The sequence below is a fragment of the Myxine glutinosa genome, chromosome 7 (assembly GCF_964187855.1).
Source record: "Myxine glutinosa chromosome 7, kmMyxGlut1.1, whole genome shotgun sequence".
NCBI lineage: Eukaryota > Metazoa > Chordata > Myxini > Myxiniformes > Myxinidae > Myxine > Myxine glutinosa.
This window is the reverse complement of record NC_136267.1, coordinates 33,718,533-33,735,654: the sequence shown is the minus strand read 5'-3', so window position 1 is coordinate 33,735,654 and position 17,122 is coordinate 33,718,533. Positions and strand designations below refer to the sequence as shown.

General features: G+C 45.3%; 1 protein-coding gene across 8 annotated transcripts in view; it reads right to left on the bottom strand.

Annotated features, from left to right (window-relative positions):
• Positions 1–12,509, bottom strand: part of LOC144888208 (complement factor H-related protein 5-like) — a 121,084-nt gene extending 108,575 nt beyond the window's left edge. For 2 of the 8 annotated variants that reach the window (XM_078781434.1, XM_078781433.1), the window contains exon 1: positions 11,545–11,859. In XM_078781434.1, the coding sequence (XP_078637560.1) occupies positions 11,545–11,770 (226 nt within the window). In that variant the 5' untranslated portion in view covers positions 11,771–11,859. Of the gene's footprint in view, positions 1–5,739; positions 5,789–11,544 lie in introns of those variants that run through there. The other 6 variants (XR_013624050.1, XM_078781436.1, XM_078781431.1 and 3 more) reach the window with 6 other exon arrangements.
• Between the last annotated feature and the right edge of the window lie 4,613 nt (positions 12,510–17,122).

The following is a 17,122-nucleotide window of genomic DNA, read 5'->3' as shown; positions in this document are numbered from 1 at the left end:
TTCGTGGCGTTTTTCCAAAGCCGCTTCTCATTACAAAAGTAATAACAATACCTATAATAATAGCGTAATATTAATGATTTTACGAAACAATATCCCCACTCCCCAAGGGGTTTTGTGACTTGCGATATTGCCTCCCCTCACCCCTCTGACACCCTCACGGAAGTACATTTTATTATAGGGAAGTTAGAATGGTGAGGTATGGTCTGGTCTTTTCAATGACCTGAACTAACATAAGTAATAGTAATATTAATTGGCAATAATAATAAGGATAATAATATGACTCTCCTGCAGTGAGTGGGTAGTTGAATAAATGAGGAAATTGATTTTTTCATAATAATTTTAGTTTTGAGGACCTCTATTAATCCTTGTGCCCTTTAATATCTGTGGCAAGCCTGTTGTTGGCTTAATGGTTAAGGTGGCTGGCTTGAGATCTTAGGGTCCTGAGTTTGAGCCCCTGTCTACCGTTGAATTAACACTAGGTGGGTTGACTCAGCCTGTCATCCTTCCGAGCTCGGCAAAATGACCTGGTGGACTAGTAATGGAAGGCACTGTATCAACGGCACAGCCATGCCCCCAGAAATGATGCAACCAGCAGCCATAGGCTACACACAAAAGCTATATGTATGTATGTATGTATGTATGTATGTATGTATATATATATATATATATATATATATATATATATATATATATATATGTGTGTGTGTGTGTGTGTGTGTGTGGCTGAGTTCCACTCAAAAACGTTCACATTTGGATAAGTAATTAAAAACCTGCATTCAGGGATCGTTATTGTAGGAAGTAAAAATGTAGGAAATAACACATCAGCTTCACCAAGCCTGTCCATCAACCTTACCTCCATTCCAACCAACTAAAGAAGAAAACAGAAAAATAAACAACCAAACACACAAAACAATCAGATTGTTTAACACGTAATTAAAGTGAAAATTTAATTATAAAAAACATTCAAAAGTGCTTATTTATTAATTATGGATGCAAACGCATGAGTGGTTGGTGGAAGGGCCAGCAAGTAAAAATTGTGTATGGCAAATGGGGAAGAGTTTTATGCGGGTTCCATGCACACAATTCCCAATTTATTCATAATCAAGAATGAAGATTGATTGAAGATGAATTTTTGAAATAGTACCACGGCTCCTGAAGCTCATCTGGATCGGGAGCAACAGTTAATGACCTAATAAACAAGAAAGAGAAAGCAGAGATTGCAGACCCTCACCAACACGTGTTTGTGAGGTGTATTTTGTGGGGTGTTTTTGTACATTCTTCCATTCTTTTGTATAACCCCACTTTCATCAGACACACGTGACACATGACATCATCTTTGTAAAACTGATTTCAGTATTGTATATGTATATTTTTTAATGAGGCTGTCCTTGGACTCTTTTGAGTCCCCAGGTTTTTTGCATCCTTGGCGTATTTTGGGTCATCAGGGTCCCATGGCTCTTTTGGGTCTTTTGCGTCATTGGGGTGTCTTGAGTCCTCGGGGACTTTTGGGTCTTCAGATTCTTCAGGGTCTTTTGTGTCTTTTTGGGTCCTCGGTCTTTTGGGTCTTCTGAGTCCTCAGGATATTATGGGTCCTTGGGGTCCTCTGATTCTTCATGGTATTTAAGGATCTTCAGAGTATGTCAGGGTCTTGGTGGTCTTAAGGGTCTTGAGGGGTCTTAAAGGTTATTCAAAGGTCTAAGGGGTCTCAGCAGTCCAAAGGGTCGAAAGGTACATTCTGATAGTACATAATTAAGAGACTACGTAATTAATAGACAGGATGCCACCGAGTTCAAACCCTACATAACTAATAGATATATTGAAAACTGACATGGCTGGAGAAGATAATGTATGCGAGTTTCTTCTTCTTCAAATAATAACGTAAGACCAATCATGTTGAAATGTTAAAAACACGTGTTCCGCTTTACAACAACTACATTACTTTGAAGTTTCACTTAGATCAATGAAGCGGTTCAAGAAATGTAATTTTTCAAAGATTTTCATTCAATCTAGTATGGCCACCAAACCATGTGACATTGATTATTCAAGGATAGCATGGCATACGCAAGGCATGGGGAACATGTGTGTGAAGTTTCTGTTCAGCCGTTCTGGAGGAGTGGCATTTTAAAGTTTTATTCTTCAAAAAAAATCATAGCCGCCAAACCATGTGTCCTATGACATCATAGTCGCAGAACGTTTTGTTCGTCATTGGTATGCAATCATGCATATAATCGTTTGCCTCGATCTGTTTAGCCGTTTCAGCGAAAGGGTTTTTTTTTAAGGGTTTTGTGTTTAAACAAATATGGCAGCCGAACCACGTGACCGATGAAGTCATTATTTTTGTTTGTCCACCAATTTATCCCTAGACGACGCTCAAGTTTTTAAAATCTTGATCAGATGAAGTTTTGTACTTGTCGAATTATGATGTCATAATGGAGGCACCTATGACATCATCATTACGATATGTTATTCCCCATGGAGAGTTCTTTACAATGATCCATGTCTCAATGTTTTTTCTACGAAGCGCTTTTGGAGATATGGAGGTGCAATGTTTTTCGGTTTTTCCAAGATGACGCCCATACCACGTGACAATCAGGTCTCAATGAAGTCATAATTATCTTCTTTTTTTCTACAGGAGGAGGTGCACCCATGGTGAAAATTTCCTGCCAATCAGACCAACGGTTGCAGAGAAAAGCATACTTATTCTGTGCAGACAAACAAACGGACTCAAATGCAATACCCTTGTTGTAAAATAATCAGATCTACAACAGTGTCTCCGAAGGTGAGTTTAATCAGAATCGAACTCGAGCAATATCTAAAAGAGAATTGGCAATCATGAGATCAATATACGTCAATCATATGAGCAAGAAAGAGTATGACATTCAGGTAAATAAGCAAGCAATATGCAATGAGGTTCACCTTACCATTCTAAGCATACACGTGGATAAAGCATGATAAATGTCTCAGGAGTGCCCTTCACTCTTTGGAGCCAAATCTTATATTGGCCAAGTAGTGGTCAGTAGTGGTAATGACACCTGGGTCGCAACTTGGGTACAATTTCACCACATTCCTCCCCGGGTTTAAAACCTCGCTAGCAAGCCAGGCAGCAGTAAGAGTATAACTACAATTGGTAGCCTATTACATAAGAGTACACAAATTCCGGGCATCCCATCAAGACCAGCCAAAACGGTCGGGGCGGCGGATCTCTTGTCCGTGCGCGTTCGGTATATATCGGGGCCTTCAGTGGCAGCGTCGAGATCGCCACTGTCAGGAGTGCTCTCTATCTCCGGAGACGAGGGCGGCACGACTATACCTGGCGGCTCGGGCGAGCGAGAGGGTGGAATCAAGGGTGAGTTCCCCAATACCGGGTTCCCCGAGCAGAGTTCCGTCCCAACGAGATCCCCGCAGGGAGCGAGTTGACGGACCGACACGGTTGACTCGCGTCCATCCGACAGCTGGACCCGAGCGTGATCGGGATTAGTTTGGAGGATACGAACCTTGTCAACGAGCGGGTCATATTTACTCGTGCGCACCGCCCGTTTGAGAAAAGCCGGACCGGGCTGGGCAAGCCACCCAGGCAGAGGGCGGACAGAACCCGTGCGGCAGGAGAAGCACAATAAACGATCGTGAGGGATTTCGTTCGTAGCGGTGCATAGGAGTGAACGGATCGAATGTAGGGCCCCATGCACCATCCCCATCCATTGGTCCGGTCGCAGACCATGGGTCTTGAGGCCAAAAGTGATGGCCCTCCATATTGTGCCATCAAAGCGTTCCACGCAACCGTTAGCGTGCGGGCTGTACGGGTTGGTATCGCCAGATGCGATGTTACGCTGCAACAGAAATGCCGTCATGTCCTGGGACAAAAACATGGCACCTCTGTCGGTGTGCACATATCCCGGATTCCCGAACATTGAGAACAGAAGCTGCAAACATCGGATAACCATAGCCGTTGACATATCGCTGCATGGAAAGGCGAAAGGGAATCTGGAATATTCATCTATGATCGTGAGGAGATAACGAGAGGTCCTTTGAAGGTCCTTTGCCAATCTGTCCCACGGCCTAGTAGCCTGAATCAGCGTCCCAATGTTCGGTTTATGGAAGCGGGGTTTGAGTTCAGCACAAACAGGGCAAGTGCGGCACAGACGGCGAACGTCTTCAACAAAGTAGGGCAAATTACGGCTACGCACGAAATGAGCTAGGCGGTCACCCCGGGGTGACACAAGGTGTCATGAAGAATGCGTAAATCCTCGAAGGAGGTTAAACTCACACAAACACCTGGTCGGGATAAAGCGTCTGCTGCGTTATTCTCCCGCCCTGGTCGATACATGATACCGAGGCTGTAATCAGCTAGCTCTATACGCCAGCAAGTGATTTTCTCATTCTTAATGCGCTGGGCATGCCGTGTGTCATACATAAATGCAACACTTTGCTGATCGGTGATGACATCAAAACGTTTGCCTAGCAAATACGGTCTCCACCGATGAATTGACTCCACAATTGCGTAGGCTTCTTTCTCAACAGAAGAGGGATGCCTCTCAGCGGAGGATAACGTCCTTGAGAAGAAGGCTACAGGCTTCCCCCCTTGAGAGAGTGCGGCAGCGATCGCGTGATCCGACACGTCACTTTCAAGAACAAAGGGTATGTTGTCATCAATGGAAGACACAGCAGCACCAGCTATGTCTGACTTCAGTCCCTGGAAGGCGACCTTGGCAGCGGGAGGCATAGGGAATGTTTTGCAATCAACGAGGGGATGGAGCTTCTTGGAGTAATTTTTGACCCACCTCAAATAATGTGCAAACAGCCCGAGGGCACGCTTCAAAGAAGCACGATCATGCGGTGGCACCATGTCGAGCAAAGGGCGCAGACGTTCCTTGTCAGGTGTTATTGTTCCTTGGGTCACGGTGTACCCCAGGAGATCTATCGTCCTGGAGGAATAGCGACATTTAGCCTCATTAAGGGTCAGACTGTACTTTTGTGCAACCTGGAGAAAGCATTGCAAGTTAGCATCATGGTGAGCCTGATCATGGCCGCAAACTGTCAGATTATCCAAATAAACGACGACGTCTGTTAATTGTTCTTTGGTAATTATGTCGTCAATGGCCCTTTGAAAGCAAGTGACTCCATTTGTAATGCCGAAGGGCAAACGCGTGAACTGATACAACCACTGTCCGGATTCAAAGCCTGTAAAAATTTGATCGGCTTCCGCTATTGGAATTTGATGATACGCACTCCGAAGATCGAGAGTGCTGTACACGGAATATTCGGCGACCTGTCGAATCAGAGAATCCAATCCCGGAAGTGGGTAGGCATCCAGGTGCGTAAATCTATTTATGGTTTGTGAATAATCAATTACCATGCGCTTGCAATGATTTTCGGACTGGACGACCAAAACTTGTGCACGCCAAGGGGATTGGCTGGGCTCGATTATTATGCCTTCGCGGAGGAGTCTGCTATTCTCCTCTGAAATGAATTGTGCATCAGCCCCGGAGTAGCACCGGGATTTGATCGCGACCGGAGCGCATTCCATAGTTAGATTCGGAAATAAGGTCATCGGTTCAATCAACATCCCTGCCAGGGTACAGACCGAGAGCGTGGCATCTCCCCCAAACGTCATCTCTAAGCGGCCGTGGCGTTCGAGAAAATCATGCCCCAATAGAACTTCGGCGCATAAGGTGGGCAATACCATTAGGCGAACATCAGTATACATTGTACCATTAATTACTGGCATTACGCGGCATTCACCCTTAGTGCGCATCCATAAAGATTGTGATGCCATGAAGATCCGGCGCGATCCTCCCAAGATCGGCCATCCGTGACGGCGGATGAGGCCCATTCGACATAGCTCTCAGTCGATTCTGTGTCGACCAAAGCACCTGCAGATTGTCCCTCAATCAGGACTGGTATGACGGCTCTGGACAACCCATGAGGTCCGGGCTGCGTCAGGGTAGCCAGGGGTGGTGCGCGACTGCGCGTGCCATACACGTCGAGTTGATGCCGGCCAATGTTGGTCGGGGACGCCACCCGTGCGCTGATCGACATACTTTTGCAAAATGGCCTTTCCGGCCACAAGTATGACAAGTCACTTTGCGGGCCGGGCACGCGGTACGGAGATGATTTCTATTGCCACAGAAGAAGCACTTAGCATTGCCCCTGGCCTAGGTAGTCACTGCGAGACTCGTACCTTCGGCTCTGAGCGCCTCCCCCGTCTTGGGCAGTGAGTCGGAAGCAGTGCACTCTGCAGCAACATCGGACTCCGAGCACCGCTGTAATGTAGGGCCGACCATATACTTCCGATTGGGCCTGAGCTTCGTGAAGCACAAGAGCCTAATCGAGGGCCTGCTTCAGCATCAGGTTCGGCTTTTCTAGCAGACGTTGCCGGATGCTTGAAGAGTAAAGTCCAGAAATGAACGCATCGTGCATAAGATCGTCCACATTTGCTCATGGGATCTGACCTCATGAGCACATTCTTTGCCAAGGCGACGTAATTCTTGGGCGAAATGAGTGAGGGATTCCGATGCATCCTGCTTCTTCATGGCGAGCTGGTATCGCGTGTGAATGACATTCCGCGGCTTGATATAGATGGTGCGCAGCTCTGCTATGGCGAGGTCGAATGTCTCACAATGGGATATGTAGTCGTGAACGACGTAGGTCACATGAGAGTTAAGCACCGTGCGCTTCACCTCGTCTGTGATGTCGTTATGCCCTTGCAGGTAGCTGGTCAGCAGACTAAGCCAGTGCTTGAGCTGACTTGGAGCTTCCGCAGTTTGTGGGTCCACGCCGAACGTGGGCAGTTGCAAAAGCTTGTGGGTCATGTTGATCTTGAATGAAGGTAGAAGATTCGATTCTGATTAAGTGTTGTAAAATAATCCGATCTACAACAGTGTCTCCGAAGGTGAGTTTAATCAGAATCGAACTCTAGCAATATCTAAAAGAGAATTGGCAATCATGAGATCAATATACATCAATCATATGAGCAAGAAAGAGTATGACATTCAGGGAAATAAGCAAGCAATATGCAATGAGGTTCCCCTTACCATTCTACGCATACACATGGATAAAGCATGATAAATGTCTCAGGAGTGCCCTTCACTCTTCGGAGTCAAGATCTTATATTGGCCAAGTTGTGGTCAGTAGTGGTAATGATACCTGGGTCGCAACTTGGATACAATTTCACCACAACCCTCTCCTCTGGTGAGGGTAAATATTGAAATTTAGTTCCAGCGTAGAATCTGGTCACGTGATTGGTTGAATGGAAGCCCTCTCGATTCTGATTACAGCAATACATGTTTGCACGTCATGTTTTTCAGGTTATAGGTCATGTTTTTAGCTGAGGGCGTAGCTGTGCTGCTGATGTGTTATTTATGGTTAACGTGGTATTGCCTTGAGAGCCCCTAGTTTCATTTTACCTTGCTTTGATAATTCTCATACACCTCATCTGATTATATGCTCTTCATTGTAATCAGGACAGGTCAGCTGACTGGCTTGATGGTCTTGGTATGTTATCAATAAAAGAAGGTTATTTAATCACAGAAAATGACATTTCTGCACCACTGTGTCACCAAAATATCCATTTTATAACCCCATATTGTGCAATGGCTCATTACCAATTATTAATAATAATCTCCTACCTCCCATATAATTGTCAAATTTCCTCACTGAAACCATCTACTTCTTATGAATTAAGCAGTTCCTCAGTTACCAAATCGCTTGGCAGCCATTTTGTAAGATGGCTGCCATGGCCATCAGGGGCCAAATCTGCAATGCCCCAATATTCAGATCTCATCCATATATATATATATATATATATATATATATATATATATATATATATATATATATATATATATATATATATTGTTACGGACACGGCTTAAGATGTTACGGACACGGACACGGCTCCTTGGCACGCACTTTTTCCTCACACACCCCAGAGTCGGACTTTCTCGCACACCCCCTTTTTCGCACACCAGACCTGTCGCACACTTCACCAACGGCCTCTCACGAACACCCGGGTCCATCTCGACCCCCAAGCTTATTAAATCACCTGGCGCATCATACGCACGACCATATTGGTCACCAATTACACCGGGTCCTCTTTCTCTTCGCTTCTCCTCCATCACCTGCGAATCCCTCATCCGGTTAATGAGCACATCATCACGATCCGAACACAGACTTTGGACCAATTCTTTTACTTCCTCCTTTATCTCTTTCTTATCCTCTCTCCGTCGCTTCTTAATTTCGCTCACCCCTTCTTCCACTTCTTCTAATTTCTGCTTCACCTCCTTCATCTCCTCGTGCGCCTCCTCAAGCTCGTCCTCTAAGGCCACCTTGACCGTTTCTATGTGCGTCCTCACCTGCCGGTCCTTCGTCTCCATTACCTCTGTCACCTCGTCCAACCTCGTTGTCAGTCCCTCACGTACCATCTGACATTGCCTCTGTGTCGCTATCAAGTCATTTTTTATGTCGTTTTGTGTCGCTTTTAACCCTCCTAATACCGCAGTGTTCCTTTGAACCTGCTCCGTTAGTTCTTTTTGTCCCTCCGTCAGCTGTTCCACTTCCAGCGTCAACTCCTCTATACCACCTTGCAATTTTACAGTCCCCTTTCTCACCTCCTTCTCCATGCGCTCCTTAGAGTGCCTCACCTCCTCGCGCACTCCTCCGACCTCCTCACTCACACCTCTTCTGATCTCCTCTCCCATCACTTGCATCTCCTGCCCAGATGCCACCCTCATCTGCTCCATTTCCTCCCTGTGAGCATCCAATTTAGTTTCTACCCCCATTCTGACCCCCTCTATCTGCTGCCCCATTTGTTTAACTTCCCTTTCCGCTTGGTCCCTCATGTCCCTCAATTTGCCTTCCATACTGTTTTCTAACCCCTCTAACCCCTTTTGCATCCCTTCCATTTGATTCTCTTGAGTGGCCATTCTGTTTTCTACCCCCATTAACCCATGTTTCACCCCTTCTATCCCATTGTCGAACCCCTCTAATTTCTTGTCTAATCCCTCACCGGTACCCCTCGCTTCGTCCCTCATTACCCGCAATTGCTCACTCTGAGCCCTCATCTCGTCCTTCTGCAGGTTGAGGGACGCCTGCATTTGTACCATAAATTGCTCCATGAGGGCCTGCATTTGGGCCATCCCTCCCACTTGTGCAGCGGGTGCGGCCGCCGTAGCCATGTGCGAGGCGCCATTTTGCGCGCCCGCAACCTCGTGCGCGAGGACGCCATTTTGCGAACCTGCCGCCCTCACTGCTTCGCTCTCCTCTTGTCCCTCAATTTGGTCCTGGATCGACCCTGCCTCACTCTCCTCTACCGGAACCCAGCCGTCTTGATCTGCCATAGCGCGACTTTCAAAATTCGGGTTTTTATTTTAAAACAAAACAAATTTCACCGTTAATAATTTTGAGCGCGTGAAGCGCGCTTCGGGTCCAATCCCACTTACCGACACCAATTGTTACGGACACGGCTTAAGATGTTGCTTGACCGAGCGGAATGGCCGCCGTGTTCGCACAGTTTACCCGATTACCCCCAACTCACCCGATTCCACTCGAACGTAGGCCAAATCGCGCTACGCTAAATCAATGATGGAAAGGACACAACGACTGGGATGAATGAAACGACGCAAGGGGTACAGTTCTCAAGACCTCCGGAGGAGGATATAATTAGTGGGGGAGAAAAGGGGTAGATTACAAGTTAATGAGGTAAAGACACAGAAGAGATAGGCACTTAGACACAATCTTATCTATCCCAGACAGACCACAGACAAACGGAACAAGACTGACTTACACAGGGATTGATGGCAGGGAAGGACAGGCAGTCGATAGCACAAGGTGCACCTTGGCTCAGGGGCAGAATTAAGCACGGTCCAGTCCAGAGATGCGGGGAGGTGTCACGGCGCTCGGAGGTGGCGTCCTTCTCTCTCCAAGCTCAGGGCGCATCTGACGTCACCTCCCTCTTCCTGCGCATGCTCAGCGGGGAGTCACACGCCCTCGGCTTGTTGGCTCCGCCCCAGATGGGACCGGTCCGCCGCTTCTATTGGGTGCGGGGGTTACCGGGCTCCGCCCTTGACGAGGAGCTGACAGCGAGCCCCTACTTGGTAACCCCGTCGAGCACATGCTCGATGGCGGCTCGTTGGAAAGGCCTGGTGCACTCCCAACACCCCCTACCAACCAAGCCGGAGTGAGGACGCGCACTCCCCGCGCCGCCGCCGTTGTTGTTGTTGTTGTTGCTGAACCGTGAGGAAGAGCTGCGGGGAGGTATTGGGAGGTCCTAAACTTCCTAACGGTGCCATACAATCACATTCTGGTGCAACGACGAGTCAGAATTAATGGAAACGAGTCCTTAACTGACATAGACTAAGAATAACTAGCAAGATGTCCTATAGTTGTCTTACATGAGATGCGGTGGACCTGGATGCGACATTTAATGGGGGAAATAGGGGGAGGTCGGGTCTACAGAGTGTTGTTTACAGAAAATTGGACTAGGGAATGGGGGGATTGGGGATAGTTGGGAAGTATTGAGGAAATAGGGGAATATTTACAAGCGGATATGGATGGATGTAAATCCCATATCCGCAACAATATATATATATATATATATATTATTCTATCTATGTGTATTATATATATTATGATCCATGGTCTATCTCTGTGCCAAATTTTGTACTTTTATCACAAATTGCACAATGTGTTTATGATAGCGCCCCACTAAAGCAGAAATGGAAGGAATGGCTTGAAGTGCAATTCCTAAAGGCTTGCTTTTTCCAAACCTTTACACTCAAGCGTATTTTATCACTTTCAATCTGTTTTCCGACCTTAGGAATCAGGATCACATTTTCCATGTCAGCCATTTTCTGTTGAAAGTTTCAAATAATAATTTTACATTTATGATGGGGCCAGGTTATGGAGGGCTTTGTATGTCAAGAGGATGATTTTGTACTGGATTCTCTGGGGGATGGGGAGCCAGTGAAGCTTGTAAAGGACGGGGGTGATGTGGTCACGGGTCCGGGAATGGGTGAGTAGACGGGCTGACCTCCTCTCCAGACACACTCCCACCCGCAACCTCCGCTCTGCTGGTACCAACCTCCTGACCCTCTCCATCCGGACCAAATTCAGATCCTGGGGGGACAGGGCCTTCTCCATCGCTGCTCCCACCCTCTGGAACTCACTACCTCACACCATCAGAGACTCCTCCTCACTCACCACATTCAAAACATCACTAAAGACCCACCTGTTCAACACTGCATTCAACATTCAACCCACAGCATTTAACCCCTGACTATCTCCTCTCCTTCTCCCTCCTTTTGCTTTAAATATTTCCCTATTGATTCTTGTCTTTTTGCAATTGTTGTTTTCATGTATTGTTATGCATTATGTTTTCCACTCTGTCAAAGCGCCTTTGGGCTTCTTGAAAAGCGCTATACAAAATAAATGAATTATTATTATTATAAATAAAAAATTAGACAGGAGGCCATTTGGCCCATCATGCCTTTACACTCTTCACACCATAACACTCTTCACAAAAACAACATGGTTCCACTGAAGAGTTACTTTGTTTGCACCAGATGTGGTCCTGTGGATGTGTATCTTGATCCGTCCAAGATCCATTATCACAAATTCTTCTTCCAATCAGTTTGTTCTCGTCTTTGCATTCATATTGTGCACGTTCACCATGATGAAACACTCGCTTCCAGTTCGTCAGATTGCCATTTTCCACCCATGCTGGTGGAGGCCTGCAGACTTCCCCTGATTGAGACAAGAAAATAACTTTTTTCATCACTTCATGAGGAATGAATAATAATAATAGTAGTAGTCGGTTTTTATCCCAGAAACACTCGCTTCAGGTAGCTGGTAGCAGCTCACCTTGGGTGGGATATGCTTGTCCTCCATTCTAATCTCTCCTACAGCTCTTAAGTTTAACTCAGGCCACAATTCACAGCTTCAATGCACTTCAACTCTGGCTCGAGCTCCAACAAAAGCTGAAAAATGTAATTGCGAAAAGGAAACTAGGAAAAAACAACAATGGACAAGTGCCAAATTCCAAAAATGTGGCTAGTTAAGCTGTATGAAGCATTTTAATGGAAGAGCTGGTAAACAACTTTTTCTGAACTGTTTTTGGTGCTGAAAATGAATCTTTTGTTTACCTGGCTCAATTTTGACTTTTTAGGTCAAAAAACTAGGTCAGTAGGTCAAAGGTCATCAATTTACCTTTCACTGAAAAAGGCTTTATTTATCATTTGCTATCTAACTGTGCAAAGTTTGAAACTCACTATTTGTAATTAAGAGTACTGGTGCAAGGAAGGTCGAAAATAAATGAAAAATGTTAAGACGTATTTGACGACAAATGCAGATATCTCCGTGATGGCTTCATTTACTGAATACTGGAAAGTGTGCACTCTTATTTACAATACTCTCAAGAAAACAAGCACCTTTAAGAATGATGGCCTATTTTAGCACACTGTATCTGTCCCAAGGAGTAAGACTATGTGTTTTCTGCTCGTTACCCCCCTCCTCCCCACACGGTATCACTCTGGAACAGTTTACCTGCATTCTGCTTTCTCCTCTATCCTAACCTACCTCAATTGAAGAGGAATTTCAATAGATTCCTCCTTTCTGTCTAATATCTATACTTTCCTTTGTGGAGCCCCCACCTCGAGTGGGCTTAAACGCTTTGCGGTGGGTGACTACTCATCAAAAACAAATAAAAGCACACACCTCTATCACTTTAAAGTTTAAACGTTGGTCTGTGCATGTTTTTTCCCTTCATTGGCACCAGCTCACCTGCTCACCACCCATTTTTACCGATACAGCCATCGCACAATGCACAATGCTTAGTGAGCACACCAACGAAGGGAAGAGATTCACCGAAAGTGACTACTCACACCAACATCAGCATCCATCATATATATATATATACAGACTTGGCATTTAATATGGAATATATTTTTTTTCTTGACTTGGGTTTACTTTCTTAACTCAGTATATCAATCTGGTGAGTTTCTTTTACACTTTGGTGATTTAATTGTGAAAAGAACCATGTCACTGATTGTCTGTCGCAGCAAGAAGTCAACAACAGGATTATATCACAGGTGGCGTGGCAAAATGTACGGACAGGTGCATTTGATGATTGGCTTCACAGTCGGGTATATAAGGGTTGTTGCGTTCTGTATTAGTGTAAAACAACTGCTGCACGTCTCCAAAAGTTATTGCCGCTTCCTCTGGAGATGCTCCGTCAACTCGACAATGCTGTTTGTCATGGAGTGGTGGCTTTACGAAATTACGGCATGAAACAGCGTGCTATTGCTCGGCAGTATGGCATCACTCAAGGTCAGGTGTCAAAGATCCTGAAACGAAATGCTCAGAGGGGTGTCCCTACTCCAATACCGAGGCCAGGACGTCCCCACAGAACCACAAGGAGGGATGATCGCCAGCTGCACCGGTTAGTCCGCAATGGCCGTACCAAGTCAGCTAATCGGCTTAGGGCTGAGTGGCAGCAACTGACAAATGTGCCTGTATCCAGAAGGCGAGTCAACCAACGACTGGTTCAAGCAGGCTCTCGTGCCAGGCGTCCCCTGAGAAAGCCACGCCTGACCAGACAACACCGCCAGTGCTGATTGCAGTGGGCCAGAGAGCACCGTCAATGGCAGCCAGGACACTGGAATCACGTGGTCTTCAGTGTCGAGTCTAGATTTCTGGTCTATCGTCAAGATGGCCGTGTCCGAGTGCGCAGACAAGTGCATGAAGCCTACAACAAAGATTGTATTGTGCCAAGAGTCCAAGCTGGAGGTGGTGGGGTGACCGTTTGGGCTGCTTTTCATGCAGGGGGCAAAACTGACATGGTTGTTCTGAATGGAAACCTGAACCAGTTCAAGTACAGGGCCATTCTGGAAGAAACATTGCTTCCATTTGCTCGTGCAGCCTTTCGAGGAAACTTTGTCTTCCAAGATGACAATGCACGGCCTCATCGTGCTCGCATGATCCAACACTTTCTTGCTGACTGTGGTGCAGAGCATATCGAGTGGCCTGCCATGTCCCCGGATATGAATCCGATAGAGAACTTGTGGGCAGAATTAACGTGTCAAATCGACCACTTGGACCAGCAGCCGACCTCTGTGCGTGAATTGCAGCAGGCTATTGTCACTGCATGGCAAGCGATTCCTGTCCAAACCTTGGCAAATCTCGTGAACAGCATGCCTCAACGGGTACGTGCTCTCCTGAATGCTCGTGGGGGTTACACGAAGTACTGAACTGTAATTTTACTGTCCGTAATCCCAGTCGTAATTTAACTTTTGTTTTTGTTAAAAATAAATTTGGCTAATGTGCAAAATAAAGAGATACTTCTGGAAAACGTACAGAAGTTTAACATAGTACTGTCCATGTATTGTGTTCGATATCAGTTTACATCTCTTTGAAGGATCAATTTATTTGTTTTGAAATGTCAAATGTGGTTTTTGTTTCTTTTTAAGGTCACATTAACAAAATCTAGAATAATTTCAACATAATTCCAATGAACTTTTGGTTCTAAGACATCTTGAAAAGTAAGTTCACCCCCACAAAAAAAATATTCCATATTAAATGCCAAGTCTGTATATATATATATATATATACAGACTTGGCATTTAATATGGAATATTTTTTTTGTGGGGGTGAACTTACTTTTCAAGATGTCTTAGAACCAAAAGTTAATTGGAATTATGTTGAAATTATTCTAGATTTTGTTAATGTGACCTTTAAAAGAAACAAAAACCACATTTGACATTTCGAAACAAATAAATTGATCCTTGAAAGTGATGTAAACTGAGATCGAACTCAATTCATGGACAGTACTGTGTTAAACTTCTGTACGTTTTCCAGAAGTATCTCTTTATTTTGCACATTAGCCAAAAAATTTTTTAACAAAAACAAAAGTTAAATTACGACTGGGATTACGAACAGTAAAATTACAGTTCAGTACTTCGTGTAACCCCCACGAGCATTCAGGAGAGCACGTACACGTTGAGGCATGCTGTTCACGAGATTTGCCACGGTTTGGACAGGAATCGCTTGCCATGCAGTGACAATAGTCTGCTGCAATTCACGCACAGAGGTCGGCTGCTGGTCCAAGTGGTCGATTTGACGCGCTAATTCTGCCCACAAGTTCTCTATCGGATTCATATCCGGGGACATGGCAGGCCACTCCATATGCTCGACACCACGGTCAGCAAAAAAGTGTTGGATCATGCGAGCATGATGAGGCCGTGCATTGTCATCTTGGAAGACAAAGTTTCCTCGAATGGCTGCACGAGCAAATGGAAGCAATGTTTCTTCCAGAATGGCCCTGTACTTGAACTGGTTCAGGTTTCCATTCAGAACAACCAGGTCAGTTTTGCCCCCTGCATGAAAAGCAGCCCAAACGGTCACCCCACCACCTCCAGCTTGGACTCTTGGCACTATACAATCTTTGTTGTAGGCTTCATGCACTTGTCTGCGCATTCGGACGCGGCCATCTTGACGACAGACCATAAATCTAGACTCGTCACTGAAGATCACGTGATTCCAGTGTCCTGGCTGCCATTGACGGTGCTCTCTGGCCCACTGCAATTGGCACTGGCGGTGTTGTCTGGTCAGGCGTGGCTTTCTCAGGGGACGCCTGGCATGATAGCCTGCTTGAACCAGTTGTTGGTTGACTAGCCTTCTGGATACAGGCACATTTGTCAGTTGCTGCCACTCAGCCCTTAGCCGATTAGCTGACTTGGTACGGCCATTGCGGACTAACCGGTGCAGCTGGCGATCATCCCTCCTTGTGGTTCTGCGGGGACGTCCTGGCCTCGGTATTGGAGTAGGGACACCCCTCTGAGCATTTCGTTTCAGGATATTTGACACCTGACCTTGAGTGATGCCATACTGCCGAGCAATAGCACGCTGTTTCATGCCGTAATTTCGTAAAGCCACCACTCCATGACAAACAGCATTGTCGAGTTGACGGACCATCTCCAGAGGAAGCGGCAATAACTTTTGGAGACGTGCAGCAGTTGTTTTCCACTAATACAGAACGCAACAACCCTTGTATACCCGACTGTGAAGCCAATCATCAAATGCACCTGTCCGTACATTTTGCCACGCCACCTGTGATATAATCCTGTTGTTGACTTCTTGCTGCGACAGACAATCAGTGACATGGTTCTTTTAACAAATAAATCACCAAAGTGTAAAAGAAACTCACCAGATTGATATACTGAGCTAAGAAAGTAAACCCAAGTAAAGAAAAAAAAAATATTCCATATTAAATGCCAAGTCTGTATATATATATATATATATATATATATATATATATATATATATATATATATATATATATATATATATATATAGATATATATATAGATATATATATACGTATATATATACTAGCTTGGCTCAGCTCGCTGCGCTCGCCTCACCACGCATCGTTACTGAGGTACGGGCTTATTTTAACTGAGGATAATGACTGCACCTGAGTTGCTGTGTTGTCATGATTTACACCAATCATAATACAAACAATTATTTTGCACAAATGTATTTGTCGTGTTTGTGATATTACATTTTTATAGGCAATTTAGGTTGAAGATTTAGGTTGAATGTTTTTTTTTCAAGAAAGAACCCCTCAGCACATACATAGGGGAGGGGTAAGTGCAGACTGGAAGTTTGGTACGATTACACCTCACCACCACATAATTCAAAACACCTCACCACCACATAATCCAAAACACCTCACCACCACATAATTAAAAACACCTCACCACCAAGTAATTCAAAACACCTCACCACCAAGTAATTCAAAACACCTCACCACCACATAATTTAAAACACCTCACCACCAGGTAATTCAAAACACCTCACCACCACGTAATTCAAAACACATCACCACCACATAATTTAAAACACCTCACCACCAAGTAATTCAAAACACCTCACCACCAAGTAATTCAAAACACCTCACCACCAAGTAATTCAAAACACCTCACCACCAGGTAATTCAAAACACCTCACCACCAGGTAATTCAAAACACCTCACCACCATGTAATTCAAAACACCTCACCACCAGGTAATTCAAAACACCTCACCACCATGTAATTCAAAACACCTCACCACCACATTATTCAAAACACC